The sequence below is a fragment of the Anolis sagrei genome, chromosome 11 (assembly GCF_037176765.1).
Source record: "Anolis sagrei isolate rAnoSag1 chromosome 11, rAnoSag1.mat, whole genome shotgun sequence".
Taxonomy (NCBI): Eukaryota; Metazoa; Chordata; class Lepidosauria; order Squamata; family Dactyloidae; genus Anolis; species Anolis sagrei.
Genome location: NC_090031.1, coordinates 26,189,216 through 26,208,093, shown reverse-complemented (window position 1 = coordinate 26,208,093; position 18,878 = coordinate 26,189,216). Strand labels below are relative to the sequence as shown.

Here is an 18,878-nt window from a genome sequence, read left to right as displayed (position 1 = left end):
GGGTAACATCTGGCTTTTCCCACGAACTTCTAATGACCTCGCGTACCAACTGGTCATTTCCCATGAACTTTGAGTGACCTCTTGGCCTATTAATGAGGTCTTTCCTGTGACCTTCTAATGACCTCTTGGGTAACATCTGGCTTTTCCCATGAACTTCTAATGACCTTTTGAGTAACAACTGGTAATTTCCCGTGAACTTTGAGTGACCTCTTGGGTTGTTAATGGGGTCTTTCCTGTGACCTTCTAGTGACCTCTTGGGTAACATCTGGCTTTTCCCATGAACTTCGAATGACCTCTTAAGTAACAACTGGTCATTTCCCATGAATTTTGAGTGAACTCTTGGCCTATTCATGAGGTCCTTCCTGTGACCTTCTAGTGATCTCTTGGGGTAACATCTGGCTTTTCCCATGAACGTTGATGAAATTTATCCAGGAATTCTGGGAGTTGGAGGTCCAAACTCCTGGAGGACCACAGTTTGAAGCCACGCTGAAATGCAGGCATGGGCAAACTTGGACCCTCCAGGTGTTTTGGACTTCCAAGTCCCACAATTCCTAACAACCTCAGGCCCCTTCCTTTTCCACTTAAGCGGCTGAGGGGGAGAAGGATAAGTCCTGAGGCTGTTAGGAATTGTGGGAGTTGAAGTCCAAAACCCCTGGAGGGCCCAAATTTGGGAACGGTGTTCTGGGAAGCAGGTGAAGCCATCCAGCCTTTAGTCATGGGCAGGAATGATGCAGCTCTCCAGATGTGGGTGAACTACAATTCCCATCTTTCTCTACCATCACCCCTAAGCCCACTGGTATTCTGAGCATTTGCACTAAGTTTGGTCCAGATCCATCACTGGTCGGATTCAGGGGGTTGTCAGGAGATGAGTGGACTATACCTCCCATCACCCTGTGCCATTCCAGGCCTAAACCCTGCCAGTAATTTGAGTTATGATGGATCCATCAAGCCACCTAGGAGCCATCCTGAAACAAGATAGATGATAGTCTAAGACTTATAATCATATTTTGACCTTTTTATATATAGATGGATGGATCAATGGATGGATATATAGATAGACACACTTACACACATGTTTTGACTTTGGTGTATGTGTGTGTGTGTGTGTGTATACACACACACACACACACACAGATAGACAGACCTACAAATATATTCTGACTTTTGTTATATAGATAGCTGGATGGATGGATAGAGAGAGAGAGAGAGAGACTTATAAACATATTTTGTTAGATGGATGGATGGATGGTTAGATAGATAGACAGACAGGCAGACTTACACGCATGTTTTGACTTTTGTGTATGTGTGCGTGTGTGTGTGTATACACACACAGACAGACAGATAGACAGACACAAATATATTCTGACTTTTGTTATATAGATGGATGGATGGATGGATGGAGAGAGAGAGAGAGAGAGAGAGAGAGAGAGACTTATTAACATATTTTGTTAGATGGATGGATGGATGGATGGATGGTAGATAGATAGACAGACAGGCAGACTTACATGCATGTTTTGACTTTTGTTATATAGACACACAGACAGACCTACACACATGTTTTGAGTTTTGTGTATAGATATGGATGGACAAACAGATAGATAAGACTTATAAATATATTTTGACTTTTGTTATATAGATGGATGGATGGATGGATGGATGAATGGATAGATGATAGATAGATAGATAGATAGATAGATAGATAGATAGATAGATAGATAGACAGATTTTGTTATATCTATATAACATATTTTGCTATATGGATGGATGGATTGATGGTTAGATAGACAGACAGGCGGACTTACATGCATGTTTTGACTTTTGTTATATAGCCAGACAGACAGACAGACAGATAGATAGACTTACACACATGTTTTGAGTTTTGTGTATATATATGGACGGACGGACATATAGATATACTTACAAAATAATTTTACTTTTGTTATATAGATGAATAGATAGATAGATGATAGATAGATAGATAGATAGATAGATAGATAGATAGATAGACTTATAATCATATTTTGATATATGGATGGATGGATGAATGGTTAGATAAACAGATAGACAGGCAGGCTTACATGCATGTTTTGACTTGTCATATACACAGACAGACAGATTTACACACATGTTTTGAGTTTTGTTATATAAATATGTCCAGACAGATAGATAGATAGATAGATAGATAGATAGATAGATAGAAGTATAGATTGACTTTTGCTATATAGATAGATGGATGGATGGATAGATAGATAGATAGATAGACAGACAGACAGACAGACTTAGAATAATATTTTGTTATATGGATGGATGGATGGATGGATGGATGGATGGTTAGACAGATAGACAGGCAGATTTACATGCATGTTTTGACTTGTTATATATACAGACAGACAGACTTACACACATGTTTTGAGTTTTGTTATGTATATATATGTCCAGACAGATAGATAGATAGAAGTATAGATTGACTTTTGCTATATAGATAGATAGATGGATAGATAGATAGATAGACAGACAAACAGACTTATAATAATATTTTGTTATATGGATGGATGGATGGATGGATGGATGGATGGATGGATGGATGGATGGACAGATAGACAGGCAGATTGTTTTGACTTTTGTTATATAGACAGACAGACAGACAGACAGATAGACTTGCACAAATGTTTTGACTTTTGTTATATGGATGGATGGATAGTTTTACAAGCATATTTTGACTTTTAGACATAGATGGATGGATGGATTTTTTTCGTGTCCGGAGTGACTTGAGAAACAGGATGGATTGAGAGATATAGATAGATAGATGATAGATAGATAGATAGATAGATAGACAGATAGACAGATTTTAATAAGGGTTGTGTACATTGAACCCTCAGAAAGCAACAGTGTCCCTATCTCACCCTCCCGATTGGACAATTTCAGATTTTGGAATTGTGAATAAGGGATGCTCCACCTGTAAGCCATGTCAGTGATACTGCATTTACAATGACGCAGCAGTTCCATGTTATAGAAATGAGCAGAAACCCATTCAGAAAAGGGTGCAAATTTGCTCTGGGATGGATAACAAGAGGACATCTGAATGCATCGATGGGTCATAGTAGTAAACCTTTTGTTAAAGCCACGAGGAGAAACCGAGTCAGGCGTTACGTGCTCAAAAACTCATTCCCAACACAGTAAAAGTGAGCATTTGACCCTGCTTGAGGTGCCAATGTGCTGGACACGTGAATGATGGCCTTGTCATATCCTGTCGGGCTGTTAGATATCTCACTCGGAGAGCAATGGCGTGTTGATTGAAAATTAATTGGAACAGAGAGAACAAGGAGAGCTGGAGACTAAATATTAAATGTGTGAAAGGGGAGCAAGGCAACAGAAGGTCCACCAAGGACTAGGATCTGTATATGATTAATGTGCAGAGAAGATGACGTACCCTTCAGTCAAGGATAGAAACACACACAGGAGGGAAAGATGTCTGATGTGCTGTCAAAGGCTTTCAGGGCCAGTTTCCTGGGCTGTCTGGCCGTGTTCCAGAAGCATTCTCTCCTGACTTTTTGCCTGCATCTATGGCAGGCATCCTCAGAGGTTGTGATACCAATGAGTCACCATGAACAAATCCTGTTCAAGGAGAAACAGACGGAGGAAATGTGCCTGTGCATATTCCACTTTTCACAGAACATCCAGAGGCAATTCCTGGCACAAACAGAAACATGTTCTTCCTACTTAGAGGATGTTCCCAGGATGCATCACAGGGTGCCTTACATTTGAAAGGACATTCCTCTTTCTCTTTCCAACACAGTAAGGTTTTTGGATACCATCTAGAGATGCATCTATGCCAGGCATGGACAAACTTCAGTCCTCCAAGTGTTTTGGACTTCAACTCCCACAATTCCTAGCAGCCAGTAGGCTGCTAGGAATTGTGGGAGTTGAAGTCCAAAACACTTGGAGGACCGAAGTTTGCCCATGCCTGATCTATGCTATAGAACAGTGGTTCTCAACTTTCCTAATGTTGTGACTCCATAACACAGTTCCTCCTGTTGTGGTGACCTCCAGCCATAACATTATTTTCGTTGCTACTTCATAACTGTAACTTTGCTACTGTTATGAATCATAATGTAAATATTTGATATGCAGGATGCATTTTCATTCACTGGACCAAATTTGGCGCAAATATCCCATACGTCCAAATATGGTGGGGTTGGGGAGGACAGATTGCGTCATTTGGGAGTTGTAGTTGCTGGGATTTATAGTTCACCTAGAATCAAAGACCATTCTGAACACCACCAATGATGGAATTGGGCCAAACTTGGCACACAGAACTCCCATGACCAACAGAAAACATTGGAAGGGTTTGGTGGGCATTGACCTTGAGTTTGAGAGTTGTAGTTCACCTACATCCAGAGAGCACTGTGGACTCAAACAATGATGGATCTGGACCAAACTTGGATCAAATAACCCATACACCCAAATTTGAATACTGGTGGGGTTGGGGGCGAGGATTGATTTTGTCATTTGGGAGTTGTAGTTGCTGGGATTTATAGTTCACCTACAATCAAAGAGCATTCTGAACCCCACCAACAATGGAATTGATCCACGCTTGGCACACAAAACTCCCATGACCAACAGAAAACACCAGAAGGGTTTGGTGGGCATTGACCTTGAGTTTGAGAGTTGTAGTTCACCTACATCCAGAGAGCACTGTGGAGTTTGGGGAAATAGACCTTGACATTTGGGAATTGTAGTTGCTGGAATTTATAGTTCACCTACAATCAGAGCATTTTGAACTCCACCAACGATGGAATTGAACCAAATTTCCCACACAGAATCCCCATGACCAATAGAAAATACTGTGTTTTCTGTTGGTCTTTGGCAACCCCTCTGACACCCCCTTGTAACCCTCCGAGGGGTCCTGACCCCCAGGTTGGGAAACGCTGATCTAAGTAAAGGACATTAAGTTTAGTTGAGTCCAATTCTGGGGGGCGGTCCTCATCTCCATTTCTAAGCCCAAGAGCTGACGTTGTCCATAGACACCTCCAAGGTCATGTGGCCAGCATGACTACAAGGAGCACCATTACCTTCTCACAGAACCCGTAAATGTGATCTCACATTTGCATGTTTACACTGCCATGGCTCACAGCTCTGGAATCCTGAGAGTTGTAGTTTTGCAAAGTCTTCTCTGCCGAAGAGTCCTGATCCTCAAGAAACTATAACTGAATGAAGGGCTACTAGAACCTTTTTGGATGAACGGAACGACTACAGCACCCTGAACTTAGTGCTAGAAATCCCTTTTAGTTCTAACTGAACTAAGGACTGCAGGTCGCTTTTAGTGTTAAGTCGTGTCCAACATGCATCACCAAGGCAGGTGGAAATCAATATTGCTTTTATTAGGTGTATCCTGTGTTTAACACCCAGGCAAAGTCCATGGCTGTTTCCGGAGCTTGCATTGACGATCTCTCCATTTAGTCAAACATGATTTTAAAAACATGTTCCCATTACTAAAAATATCTCGTTCTCTTGCAAAGCATTTTTTCTTCTTTTTTTGCCTTGCAGGAATGAGAGTTCCAGTTAAGGCCACATTTCTTTTTTCTTAGAATATATAATACCTTATTTTTTGCTTTCAGATGAACGGCTACACCTCAGCTTTTGCACCGCGTTCACGCCAAGGGATGCTTTGCAAGTACAGAACCAGCTAGAGAAGGGAAAGGCAAGGTGACATTTTGCAACAAAGAGGGTGAGCTTTAATGTGTTGTCGAAGGCTTTCATGGCCTGAATTACTGAGTTGCTGTGAGTTTTCCGGGCTATATGGCCATGTTGCAGAAGCATTCTCTCCTGACGTTTCACCTGTATCAATGGCAGGCATCCTCAGAGGTTGTGAGGTCTGTTGGAAACTAGCCAAGTGGGGTTTATATATCTGTGGAAAAATGTCCAGGGTCAGAGGAAGAACTCTTTTCTGTTTGAGGCATGTGTGAATGTTGCCATTCGCCACCTTGATTAGTATTAAATGGCCTTGCAGCTTCAAAGTCTGGCTGCTTCCTGCCTGGGGGAATCCTTTGTTGGGAGGTGTTAGCTGGCCCGGATTGTTTCCTGTCTGCTATGTTCAGCAAACAACAAGAAGGAGCTTCTCGCCTCTTCGGGAGTTTACTGTATACCATGCAGCTCTGGACAAATCTGGTCAAAGTGGTTCCTGGTCAAAGTGGTCCCTGGTCAAAGTGGTCCCTGGTCAAAGTGGTCCCTGTCAAAACAGTCTGGTCAAGTGGTTCCTGGTCAAAGTGGTCCCTAGTCAATATGCTCCCTGGTGAAGTGGTCCCTGGTCAAAGTGGTCCCTCGTCAAATAGTCCCTGGTCAAAATGGTCCCTGGTCAAAGTGATCCCTCATTAAGTGGTTCCTGGTCAAAATATTCCCTGGTCAAAGTGGTCCCTGGTCAAAGTGGTCCCTGGTCAAAGTGGTTCCTGGTCAAAATGATAACTGGTCAGTGGTCCCTGGTCAATGTGGTCCCTGATCAATGTGATCCCTGGTTAAAGTAGTCCCCAGTCAAATTGGTCCCTGGTCAATGTGGTCCCTGATCAATGTGGTCCCTGGTCAAAGTGGTCCCTGGTCAATGTGGTCCCTGATCAATGTGGTCGCTGGTTAAAGTAGTCCCCAGTCAAATTGGTCCCTGGTCAAAGTGGTCCCTGGTCAATGTGGTCCCTGGTCAAGTGATTTCTGGTCAATGTGATCCCTGACCAATGTGGTCCCTGGTAAATGTGGTCCCTGGTCAAAATGGTCCCTGATCAAAATGATCCCTGGTCAAGTGGTCCCTGGTCAATATGATCCCTGATCAATGTGGTCCTTGGTCAAAGTGGTCCCCGTCAAAGTGGTTGCTGCTGTGGAATGAATGCAGCTTGACATTAGTTTCAGGAGTTTACTTTTGCATCTTGCCATCCTGGCCTTGCACTGAGCTGTCCGTGGTCCTGATCTCCAGCAATCTTACCCTGATGGACAAGACAGTCAATCTGAATGCTCAGCTCCTAAACCCTGAAACAGCTGCCTCTTGCCTTGACCACTGCTGCACCCTCCTTTACGAAAACATATTACCCAGGTCAGCAGCTGCTCCTTTGCTTTAAAACTGGATGCAGACAGATCATGTCGCCTCTGAAAAGTCACAGGAGCAGCTGCTCCCGGGCTACCCATGGAGACATGCACAGAAGCAAGCGGTGGATGTGACCTCTGCTTTTTTCAAAACGATGCTCTTCATAACCGAGTTTAAGCTACCACGTCCTCTTGGGAGGAAAAGTTGGAAACTTTAGCCTGTACAGGGAGCAACTGAGATATCGTATTTCTGGTCACGTGATGTTTGGAAGATCATTAGGAAGAACTCTCTGATTGTAAGAACTGTTCAACAGTCGGGTGGAGACTTCTCCTACTGAAGGTTGGATGGTCATCTATCTGGGGTTCTTTAATTGTACTTTTTCTGCAGGGAAATAGGTTGGTCTGGATGGCTCATGTGGTCTTTTCCAACTCTATATTCTCTGATTCTATGTGGCATTACCAGGAATGCAACATCATCAGAACACTCCAACTTACTAATGCCTTGAAAGATCTCTCCAGCTACTACAAAGATAACCACCTGAAGCCTAGACACAAGTGTGTGCTTTCCATCTACGTAACTGTGAAGCCAACAGGAAATTGAAGTTACCTGGGAAGGCCAAGAGCTTGAACACTGTTCCCATCATAAATATCTCAGCATCACCTTAGATCGAACACTAGCATTTAGGAAACACTGTATGAACACCAAGCACAAAGTAGCAGCAGGTAATAACATCTTACATAAACTTACTGGTAGACACAAAATTAAAAAGAACATCAGCCCTGGCCTTGTCTTACCCAACTGCGGAGTATGCCTGTCTTGTTTGGCACAAGCCTGCCCACATGAAGCAGGTGAATATAGCACTAAACGAAATATGCAGAATAATCACAGGATGTCTTAAACCTACATCTGTTGATAAACTCTACAAGCTAGCTGGTATTGCTCCTCTTGATGTGCGACAGGAAGTTGTTGCTAACTGAGAGATGTGAGTTTGAACACTGAAAGCCACCCACTGCATGGCTATCAGCCTCATCCCAGTAGACTCAAATCAAGGGAAAGCTTCATGAGAACCACCACTCCTCTTGGCATCCCCCCAACAACAGCAAGAGTACCTCTCTGAGCAGCTAAACCAGGAAATCCCAACTGGATGGCCCCCCATGAGGGTCTTCCTCCAGGGGCAAACCAACATAGAAGTCAGTCCCTGAACAGACTCAGAAGTGGAGTGGACAGATCAAAAGACAACCTGGCAAAATGTTACAACCTAGAAGAATCCTCCACCTTGTGTGACTGTAGAGCAGAACAAACAACTCCGCATCCGTATGCTTCTCCCCAATGCCCCGCCTCATGTAGAGAGGAAGAATTGTTTAAAGCTACAGACAATGCAGTCGCTGTTGCCCGTTTTTGGTCAAACATTATTTAGCCACTTAAGTTCTCTCTATTTTTATCAGTTTTATTTATGCAATGCTTTTGACATAAAATAAATAAATCAGAACACTTCTTGTTGGTGACAATGCAACAATGGATCCTTTTGACAATGAATCAGACCAGATCTAGCCCAATCCCATTGTCTATATCTCCAAAAGGGTCGGTTTGCTCTGGAGCTTCCAGGAAACTCTGGAACAACCCTGATTGTGCTGTTGACTCACATTTGTGGTCTGATTCCCCAAGACAGTTGAGCAGTGAATCCATTTTATTTTGGCCATGTAGACAGCAATGCACTAAGAAAATCCAACAAATGCTCTATTCAGCAAAGGACAAGAGGGATCCTCTCACCTCTGGTGGTGTCTACCATATATCATGGACAAGTCTACAAAGGGACCACCAAACGCAGCATTAGCCGAACACAAATCAAGGAACATGAAAGGCACTGCAGACTAATCCAACCAGATTAGTCAGCCATAGCAGAGCACCTGATGAACCAACCTTGACGCAGCATATTATATGAGAACACAGAGATGCTGGACCACTCTCACAACCACCACGTCAGGCGACACAGAGAAGCCATTGAAATCCACAAGCAGGTGGACAATGTCAACAGAAAGGAAGAAACCATGACAAATTCCTATCCCTTTTAAACATGGCAGCAAGAATATGTTATGCAAAAGTTTGGAAAAAGGAAGAGATCCCAGAAGAAGATGACTGGATGGGGAAAATTGCAGATATCAGAAATAGGGACAGACTCAAAGCAAGGGGACCCTGATAAAAGAAATAGGTTGGACAAAAGTGACAGAATATTTGAAACATAAGAATGGAAATATATTGATATAGAAAAAAGAGAGGAAAATACGGAAGATATAAAGATAAAAGAAAGAAAAGGAAGAATCCACATGGATGATACCCAGGAAGTCAAAAACGCTATATAGGTATCTTTTTCTCTTTTCTCTCCTCTTTTTTTCTTTTTTCTCTTTCCTTTTTTCTTCTGTTCTTTCCTTTCCTTTCTCTCTCTTCTTTCTCACCTTCCCTCTATCATCTGTTTTTCTTTCGCTATCCAAAGATTTGAGATATATATATATATATATATAGGAAAATTTTCAATAAAGATTATTTTCTTTAAAAAAGAAAGGAAGGAGGAAACCATGAAAATGAACAAAATTTGGAGACCATTATTAAAAAAAAAACCCTCTAAAATCAGGACTGTAAATAAAGAGCAACACCCAGAAAACAGGGGAATTCCAGACAGGAAACAATCAGGACCAGCTAACATCACCCAACAAAGGATTCCAGGCAGGAACCAGCCAGTCTTTGAAGCTGTGGTGCTTCTCAAAGTGGCCAATTGCAACACTCACACTTGCCTCATCCAGATAAGAGTTCCTCCTCCCACCCTGGACATTATTCCACGTATATATAAACCTCACAACAGACCTCACAACCTCTGAGGATGCCTGCCATAGATGTGGGTGAAACGTCAGGAGAGAATGCTTCTGAAAGATAGCCATACAGCCCGGAAAACTAACAGCAACCCAGTGATTCTAGCCATAAAAACCTTTGACAACACACTTTATTTGAGATGATAAAGGAGGCCACTAAGCCAAGCTGCGAAACATCAAAGAGCAGCAGGAGAGGAAATGACCTATCCTTCCCTAATAGATGCCTTTGAAAACGTTGTGTTCTCTTTGACATACAAGTATGTCCCAAATTCATCCCAAAATGAAAAAAGGATAACGGCAGGTGGGCTGGTCCCCAAAATTGCCGTTTTTGCTCAAATCCCACTAAGAATTTTCTTCATTTACCAACAACGTTGATTTGCCAGAACCGATTGCAGGAAACAGGGATAAGCCCTTCGTCATGCCACACTTAATTAACTCATGGCATTAATTGTCACAAAGTGTGCTGCGCGTTACATGCTTACATGACCTCTGGAAGGGATTACACAAATGCATCGAGGATCATCCGACTGGTCTGGCTTATCTCAAACAGTATTTTGACATTGTACTGTGCTCAGCTCATGACCAAAGGCGCGAATTGCCAAATTCATAGAATGGATGAGTTGTAGTTTTAGAAGGTCCATAGCACTCTCTGCTCAAGGCAAGTGCTTCCTGTGTCCCCAAACTACAACTCCAAGGACTCCGTGGCATTGAGCCATGGCAGTTCAAGTGGGGTCAAACTGCATTCATTCCACCATGTAGATATACCCCAAGGTAACCATCGACACACAAAGTAATGAATTGACACATTGACCCTTAAAGGTTAACATCTATTGGTTAAGAATACTGACATCTTGTGGTGAAGGAGAATAGCTAGAACTTCAAAGGATGGGGGGGTTGCTCTATATTTTGACAGCTGTCAAAACAATTTGCAGATAGAAGTGCATTTGCGGTGCAACCAGTCAATTTGATTGATCTGGACCAATGGGTGCAAGAAGAATGAAGATAGAATTACAGAATCGTAGAGTTGGAAGAGACCTTGTGGTTCATCTAGTCCAACCCCATTCTGCCAAGAAGCAGGAAGATCACATTCAAAGCACCAGGTAGATACGCTAATCTCATTCTAAACCACAAAGGATCAAGGTAAATTAGGCCAAATTAGAGGGAGTAGACCAGGCGGATGCAGGGATTTCAATGGCTAAGTGGAGATTCAAACCTAAGTCTCTTATCAAACAGAGCACACTATAAAAACTCTCCAACTATTCCCCAATAGACACACTTTCCCAGAAAGAGTGACATCCACTAACCAACTGCAAATTGTCTAACAAGATTACATCCTTTTTTCCCTCCTAAATTGATCCTTTTAGCATCTTAGAGGGAAAGGGCCGAGCTTTAGCACAGCGGGTTAACCACTGCTGCACAAAATCCTGCCAATCGAAAAGTTGCAGTTCAAGCCCAAGTCAGGGTGAGCTCCCGGCCATCATCCCAGCTTCTGCCCACCTAGCAGATTGAAAACAGCAATGTGAGTAGATAAATAGGTTCTGCTTTAAAGCAGGGCAGTAATAAAAAAGTGACCATAAGAAAATGTTGACGATAAGGTCATCTATGGAAATCAAAGTTCCTTGGCATGGAAGATGGAGCGACAGCACCCTCCTATGGCCAGAGTTGAGCACAGCCTCCAGGTGCCGGAGATGGGAACAGATGGGAAAGCCTCTATCTCTGTTTTTCAATAACTTGCGTAGAATCATAGAATCTAAACTCCACAAACGATGGAATTGAACCAAACTTGACACACAGAACTACCATGACCAACAGAAAATGCTGGAAGGTTTTGGTGGGCATTGACCTTGAGTTTGAGAGTTGTAGTTCACCTACATCCAGAGAGCACTGTGGACTAAACAATGATAAACTTGGCATGACTACTCAATACGCCCAAATATTTTACAACTCCAAAATTCAAGGTCAATGCCCACCAAAACCTTCCAATATTTGGTCCAGTGAATGGAAATACATCCTGCACATCAGATATTTATATGACGATTCATATAAATGACAAAATCAATCCCCCTCCACCTGATCAATATTTAACTGATTTACGAGGCCATAAAAATCTCCACCAAGCACGCAAAGAATGAGGAAGTACTTCATCAGTGTCACAAATGGTCGGTGAAGGGACAGCTCCCCTGGAGGCCAGAATACCCTCAAGAACAGCTGGAATATTAAATTGCCTCTGCATCTGTTTATATATGTTGTGTGTCTATGGCAGTGACACACAACACCTCTGGGTGTAGGTGAACTACAACTCCAAAACTCAAAGTAAATGCCCACCAAACCCTTCCAATGTTTTCTGTTGGTGATGGGAGTTCTGTGTGCCAAATTTGGTTCAATTCCATCATTGGTGGAGTTCAAAATGCTCTTTGATTGTAGGTTAACTATAAATCCTAGCAACTACAACTCCCAAATGACAAAGTCTATTTTCCCCAAACTCCAACATATTGGGCATATTGAGTATTTGTGCCAAGTTTGATCCAGATCCATCATTGTTTGAGTCCACAGTGCTCTTTGGATGTAGGTGAACTACAACTCCAAAACTCAAGGTCAATGCCCATCAAACCCTTCCAGTATTTCCTCTTGGTCATGACAGTTCTGTGTGCCAAGTTTGATTCAATTCCATCGTTGGTGGAACTCAGAATGCTCTTTGATTGTAGGTGAACTATAAATCCCATCAACTACAACTCCCAAATGACAAAATCAATCCCCTTCCACCCCATCAATATTCAAATTTGGGGTATTTGTGCCAAATTTGGTCCAGTGAATGAAAATACATCCTGCATATCAGATATTTACATTTCAATTGATAACAATAGCAAAATGACAGTTATGAAGTGGCAAGAAAAATAATGTTATGTTTGGGGGTCACCACAACATGAGGAACTATATTAAGGGGTTGCGGCATTACGAAGGTGGAGAAACACTGGTCTAGATTTGCACTTAATATATTTTCCAATGTTTCCGTTCATTTAGAAACAGACAGCAAAATCATCCTCTATCACCTTCATTATCAGTAAAAAGCATTGTTAATTCCAATCATAAGAACAACAATCATATTTTTCTGTCTACCCTTTCAAACAATAATTAGATTTTCGGCATTATATAGATTTTAGTAGTTCTGTCTTCCAGCAAAAGAGGAAAAAAAGGTTTAAGAAGACATCCACCTTGTTGGAACATTAAAAGGGCCTCAAATCAAGCTCGACGCATGGGAGGGGGAAAGTCAAATAAAAGCACCTGTCAGCATGGGTTGGAGAAGCAACCGCTACATCCTCCATCGTTGCCGAGCGCCAACTGTGCCAACAGACGGTTCCCTTGGATTCGGAACAGAAAGCGCTGTCTGTGGCTTTCGGGAACAGAAGTGACACAATCCCAACAGCAAGGGAAAGTTTCTCCCAGATTATAATCACTCTCTGCTGCAAAAGGACTTGGCGCTTGAAGGTGAAGAGACAAAGTGGATTTGCTGTTTTTCTTTGTCTTTCCTCGCAGTGCTCTAAAGGTGTGGGCAAAACTCAGTGCCAAGCTTCACGGATGCAGCATCCCAATCCGACTTCAAGGCAACAGTATTTCTTGCCATCTTCGACTACTCTCTGGTTCAGTTCCTTGCCACTTTTCTCCCAAACTGAGACCTACCTGGGGTGCATTTACATCGGCGTTTCTCAACCTGGGGGTCAGGACCCCTGGGGAGGGGTCATGAGGGGGTATCAGAGGAGGTCACCAAAGACCTCCAGTATTTTTTGCTAGTCATGGTGGTGCTGTGTGGGAAATTTGGCCCAATTCTATCATTGCTGGGGTTCAAATGCTCTTTGATTGGAGGTGAACTATAAATCCCAGCAACTACAACTCCCAAATGTCAAGTTATATTTTCCCCAAACTCCACCACTGTTCATACTTGGGCATATTGAGTATTCGTGCCAAGTTTGGTCTAGATCCATCATTGTTTGAGTCCACAGTGCTCTCTGGATAGAGGTGAACTACAACTCCAAAACTCAAGGTCAATGCCCACCAAACCCTTCCAATATTTTCTGTTGATCATGGGAATTCTGTGTGCCATGTTTGGTTCAATTCCATCATTGGTGGAGTTCAGAATGCTCTTTGATTGTAGGTGAACTATAAATCCCAGCAACTACAATTCCCAAATGACAAAATCAATCCCGCCGCCAACCTCACCAGTATTCAAATTTGGGCATATTGGGTATTTGTGCCAAATTTGTTCCAGTGAATGAAAATAAATCTTACATATCAGATATTTACATGACGATTCATAATAGTAGCAAAATTAGAGTTATGAAGTAGAAACGAAAATAATTTTATAGTTAGGGGTCATGCAACGCAACATGAGGCATTAAGAAGGTTGAGAAACACTGGTCTAGATGCACTTTAGGGCTCCCTTGGTGGCAAAGCAGGTTAAACCGCTGAGCTGCTGAACTTGTGGACCAAAACGCATTTTGAATCCGTGGAGTGGGGTGAGCTCCTGGTGTTAGCTCCAGCTTCTGCCAACCTAGCAGTTCAATATATACTTTCTGTATATATTTCAGATTTCAATTTTAATGTCAAAAATACGTAGTATGTTTTTATATAGGATTTCTGCTACATTAAAATAGTAAAGACAAATATCACTTAAGTAAAATAAACATTAAATATTAAATGACCAGAAAAATAAAATAAGGTGTAAACACTAAACTAATCTGGGAATTTGCTAATGCAACACATCAATAGGTACTGCTTCGGTGGGAAGGTAATGGCGTTCCATGCAGTCATGCCAGCCACATGACCTTGGGAGGTGTCTATGGGCAACGCCGGCTCTTCAGCTTAGAAATGGAGATGAGCACCGCCCATTAAATTCGGACACGACTAGACTTAATATCAGGGAAAGGTTATCTTTACTTTGGAGAGCAGCACAACCAAAACACACAAACGGACACAATACAGCATTGGCAATACACCCCAAATTGCCACGACTTCCTCACCCCATCCATGAAGGAGATGGAACGAAAGTACAAGTACAGAGATTGAAAGAGATGGATGAAATATCAAAGCCGGAGCATTACCTTTTCTCTTTATTTTGCTTTCGGTGCTTGTGCAACAAGCCAATGAGCACCACCGCTGCTCGGATCCCCGCTCGCTTGGAGTGCATCCTACCGGGCGGAGGTTGGGACATCCCAAAGGCGACACTTCGGCAACCCTGCCAGCGATTGGCAAGAGAGCGTCTTTCTGCAAAAGTGCAGCACTGCCTCGCTTATCACAGGCTCATTCTTCCCCTCCCTCTTCCCTTCTCTCTTCTGCCTGGTGGTTAGGCCAGTCGCATAGGTAAGGCTGTCCCCGAATCAGGTGACTGTTCCCACTTGGATGACCTTCAAGTCACCTGGAGCTTCCCTGCCCTTTTCCTCTCCGGAGTCTTGTTCTCGGCCAGGGTTTGCTCAGCTGCCGATAAGGACTGGCATCCCCCCCGAGTCAATTAAATCACTTTCGGATGTGCCAGCCACTGCACATGCGGACAATCTGTCACCGGAGGCAGTGCATCGCCATCAGCCTCTTTCGCTCACTATAGAAGACGAGCCAGAGATGAAGAGACGCCGGTCGGTGTGCCTTTTTGTCGTTTGGCAAAGCCACGCTCCATCAAGGCAGGTGGATGGAGAGGTTGCCTTGAAAGCAGGTCATCCTGGATACGTTTCCAAGCCAGAGCGACGGAGTCCCTGAAGTTCTGCGGCTCAGTCCTTGGAGTCTTGCAGTTTGGTCTCCAAAGTCCTTTCACGGCAAGTTGTCACTTTTTGGCTCGATGGAAGATCACCTTCAAAATTCATGGGTAAACAGGTTGACGCTTCAGTGATGTGACATGCTGTGAGCCGAAAAGCCCAAAGCTTCCCGTAAGGTGGGTACGATAGGTTGGTCATAGGTCATAACCTTTTTGTGCATTCTTCACTCAACGTTTCTGTTTTCGAGGGAGACGGGTTCCTCGGCAGATTGCTCTCAGCCGAGCGATTGTCAGCCTCAGCAGCTGCACCGAAGAGCTTTTTATAAAACACACGCCGCTGTTTCCTCGCTCCTTGCGGGATGTCATTTGCTGATTGCTCTTTGGGATTAGAAGCGCTCTAAGAGTATTAAAATGAAAAGGGGCTTGGTTGGCGACTGTCTGCCTGGCAGGACTGCAAACACATGTGGGACGTTGGAGGAAAATATCCTGAAGAGTTCAGGACCAGATCAGGACCAGGTTGGGTAGGAAGCGGGAAGCTTTGTGCCAAAACAATAAAACATTGAGGAAAGTAAACACTCTTTTGCACCCTTCTGCATTTGTTGATCTTCCACTTGACGTTGTTCCAGAGTCAAGTGAAAACCATGTATTGTCAGAGGCTTTCATGGCCAGAATCACTGGGTTGTTGTATGGCCATGTTCTAGAAACATTCTCTCCTGATGTTTCGCCTGCATCTGTGGCAAGCATCCTCAGAGGTTGTGAGGTTTTTGTTTTTTTTTCCATGTCAGGAGCAACTTGAGAAACTTAAGAATTGGCTGTCTGCAAGGATGTTGCCCAGGGAATGCCTGAATGTTTTGATGTTTGACCATCCTTGTGGGAGGCTTCTCTCATGTCCCCCCATGCGGAGCTGGAGCTGACAGAGGGAGCTTATCCACACTCTTCCCGGATTCGAACCTGCGATCTGTCAGTCTTCAGTCCTGCCAGCACAAGGGTTTAACCCACTGCGCCACCGGGGGCTCTGTGAGGTTTGTTGGAAACTAAAAAATTGGGTTTATATATATGTGGTTTATATATCTATATATTAGGAAGCCCCGGTGGCGCAGTGGGTTAAAGCACTGAGCTGCTGAGCTTGTTGACTGAAAGGTCGCAGGTTCGAATCCAGAGAGCGGCATGAGCTTCCGCTGTCAGCTCCAGCTTCTGCCAACCTAACAGTTCAAAAACATGCAAATGTGAGTAGATCAATAGGTACCGCTCTGGCGGGAAGGTAACGGCGCTCCATGCAGTCATGCCAGCCACATGACCTTGGAGATGTCTATGGAAAATGCCGGCTCTTTGGCTTAGAAATGGAGATGAGCACCAACCCCCAGAGTTGGATATGACTGGGGAAAACCTTTACCTTTACCTTAATATCTGTGGAAGGTGGCCAATTCACACCTACCTCCAACAGACAAGAGTTCTTTCTCCCACCCTGGACATTATTCCACAGATATATAAACCCCATTTTCCTAGTTTCCAACAGACCTCACAACCTCTGAGGATGCCTGTCATAGATGCAGGTGAAACGTCAGGAGAGAATGCTTCTGGAACATGGCCATACAGCTTGAAAAACCTACAACAACCCAAGTGAAAGACTTTTGATCATTTCCTAGTATCAACACTTTCAAATGAATGTCACTCGACATCACTTGAACTGCCCAAGAATACTGGTACCCTCACTGAACTACAGCTCCCAGCATTCTATAGCATCAAGCCAGCGTGGTTAAGGTGGTGTCAAACTGTATTCATTCCACAGTGTAGATGCACTCCGAATTTCCAAAATACTAAGCATGAGTCCCAACCTGGCATTTCTGAATGGAAAGCATTGCAACCGGCCCTGCCCACTATGATTAATTCTCTGCGTTCATATATTGTGATTTTATATTGTATGATGTGTTTATTTATAATGTTTCTTGCATTTTAATTTAATTTTTATATTTTATTGTTGTATTCTCATGTTGTACATTTGCATTGTTGTACTGCTGGGCCTGGCCTCATGTAAGCCACCCCGAGTCCCCTTGGGGAGATGGTGGCGGGATATAAATAAAGTTATTATTATTATTATTATTATTATTGTGTGTGGTTATCATTATAGAATCATAAAATCATAGTTAGAAGAGACCTCATGGGCCATCCAGTCCAACCCCCTGCCAAGGAGCACGAAAATTGAGGTCAAAGCACCCCCAACAGATGGCCATCCAGTCTGTGTTTAAAAGCTTCCAAAGAAGGAGCCTCCACCACACTCCGAGGCAGAGAGTTCCACTGCTGAACAGCTCTCACAGTCAGGTTTATGTTATGTTATGTTATGTTATGTTATGTTATGCTATGACCCATGTGACAAATATCTGGCAAAAAGGGAGGGGCAGTTGATAGCTGGGAAACAGGAAAATGCATTTTAACTCTTTTAAGTACAGTAGAGTCTCACTTATCCAACCTTCACTCATCCAGCGTTCTGTGTTATCCAACGTAGTCTACCTCCCACTAGACTGGACTTAATGTCAAGGGAAACCTTTACCTTTACCCTTATCTAATTTTACCACACAAAAAATAGGAAAACGTATAGACTTGAGTATAAACTAAGGGAAATGCAGCAGCTACTGGTCAATTTCAAAATAAAAATAGATATCAATAAAATTATATTTTTGGAGGCATCGGTAGGTTAAATGTTTCTGAATATTTACATAAAACTGTAATTTTTATGTAAAATTACATAAACTGCCCAACACTGATTAAACCATTATTGTAACCTTCTTCAATTTAAATGTGCTTAAGTATCCTTCCAATAATAATAAAGAGAGTAAAACAATAAATGTAATAAAAATAATAATATAGTAAAATAATGGAAATGCAATAATGACAGTAATAATAGAGTAAAATAATAAATGTAATAATAGCAATAATAAACTAAAATAATATTAATAGAGTAAAATAAATGTAATAATTAAAATAGAGTTGTTGTTGTTATTATTATTATTATAGAGTAAAATAATGGAAATGTAATAATAACAGTACTAATAAAGTAATAAATTTAATAATAATAACAATAAATAGATTAAAATAAATGTAATAATAAAAAAGAGTTAATTAAAATGTAATAATAATAAAAATAGAGTAAAATAATAGAAATGTAATAATAATAATAATAATAGTATATAGAGTAAAATAATAAATGTAA

General features: G+C 42.4%; 1 protein-coding gene across 5 annotated transcripts in view; it reads right to left on the bottom strand.

The window, feature by feature from the left end:
* The window catches only part of RAP1GAP2 (RAP1 GTPase activating protein 2), a 150,094-nt gene that overhangs the window by 65,718 nt on the left and 65,498 nt on the right, over nucleotides 1–18,878 (bottom strand). Inside the window, exon 1 of one of the 5 annotated variants that reach the window (XM_060756950.2) lies at nucleotides 15,027–16,145. The exons of 3 other annotated variants lie outside the window; for them this stretch is intronic. In XM_060756950.2, coding sequence (XP_060612933.2) covers nucleotides 15,027–15,136 — 110 coding nt within the window. In that variant the 5' untranslated portion in view covers nucleotides 15,137–16,145. Of the gene's footprint in view, nucleotides 1–13,212; nucleotides 13,269–15,026; nucleotides 16,146–18,878 lie in introns of those variants that run through there. One more of the 5 variants, XM_060756952.2, reaches the window with a different exon arrangement.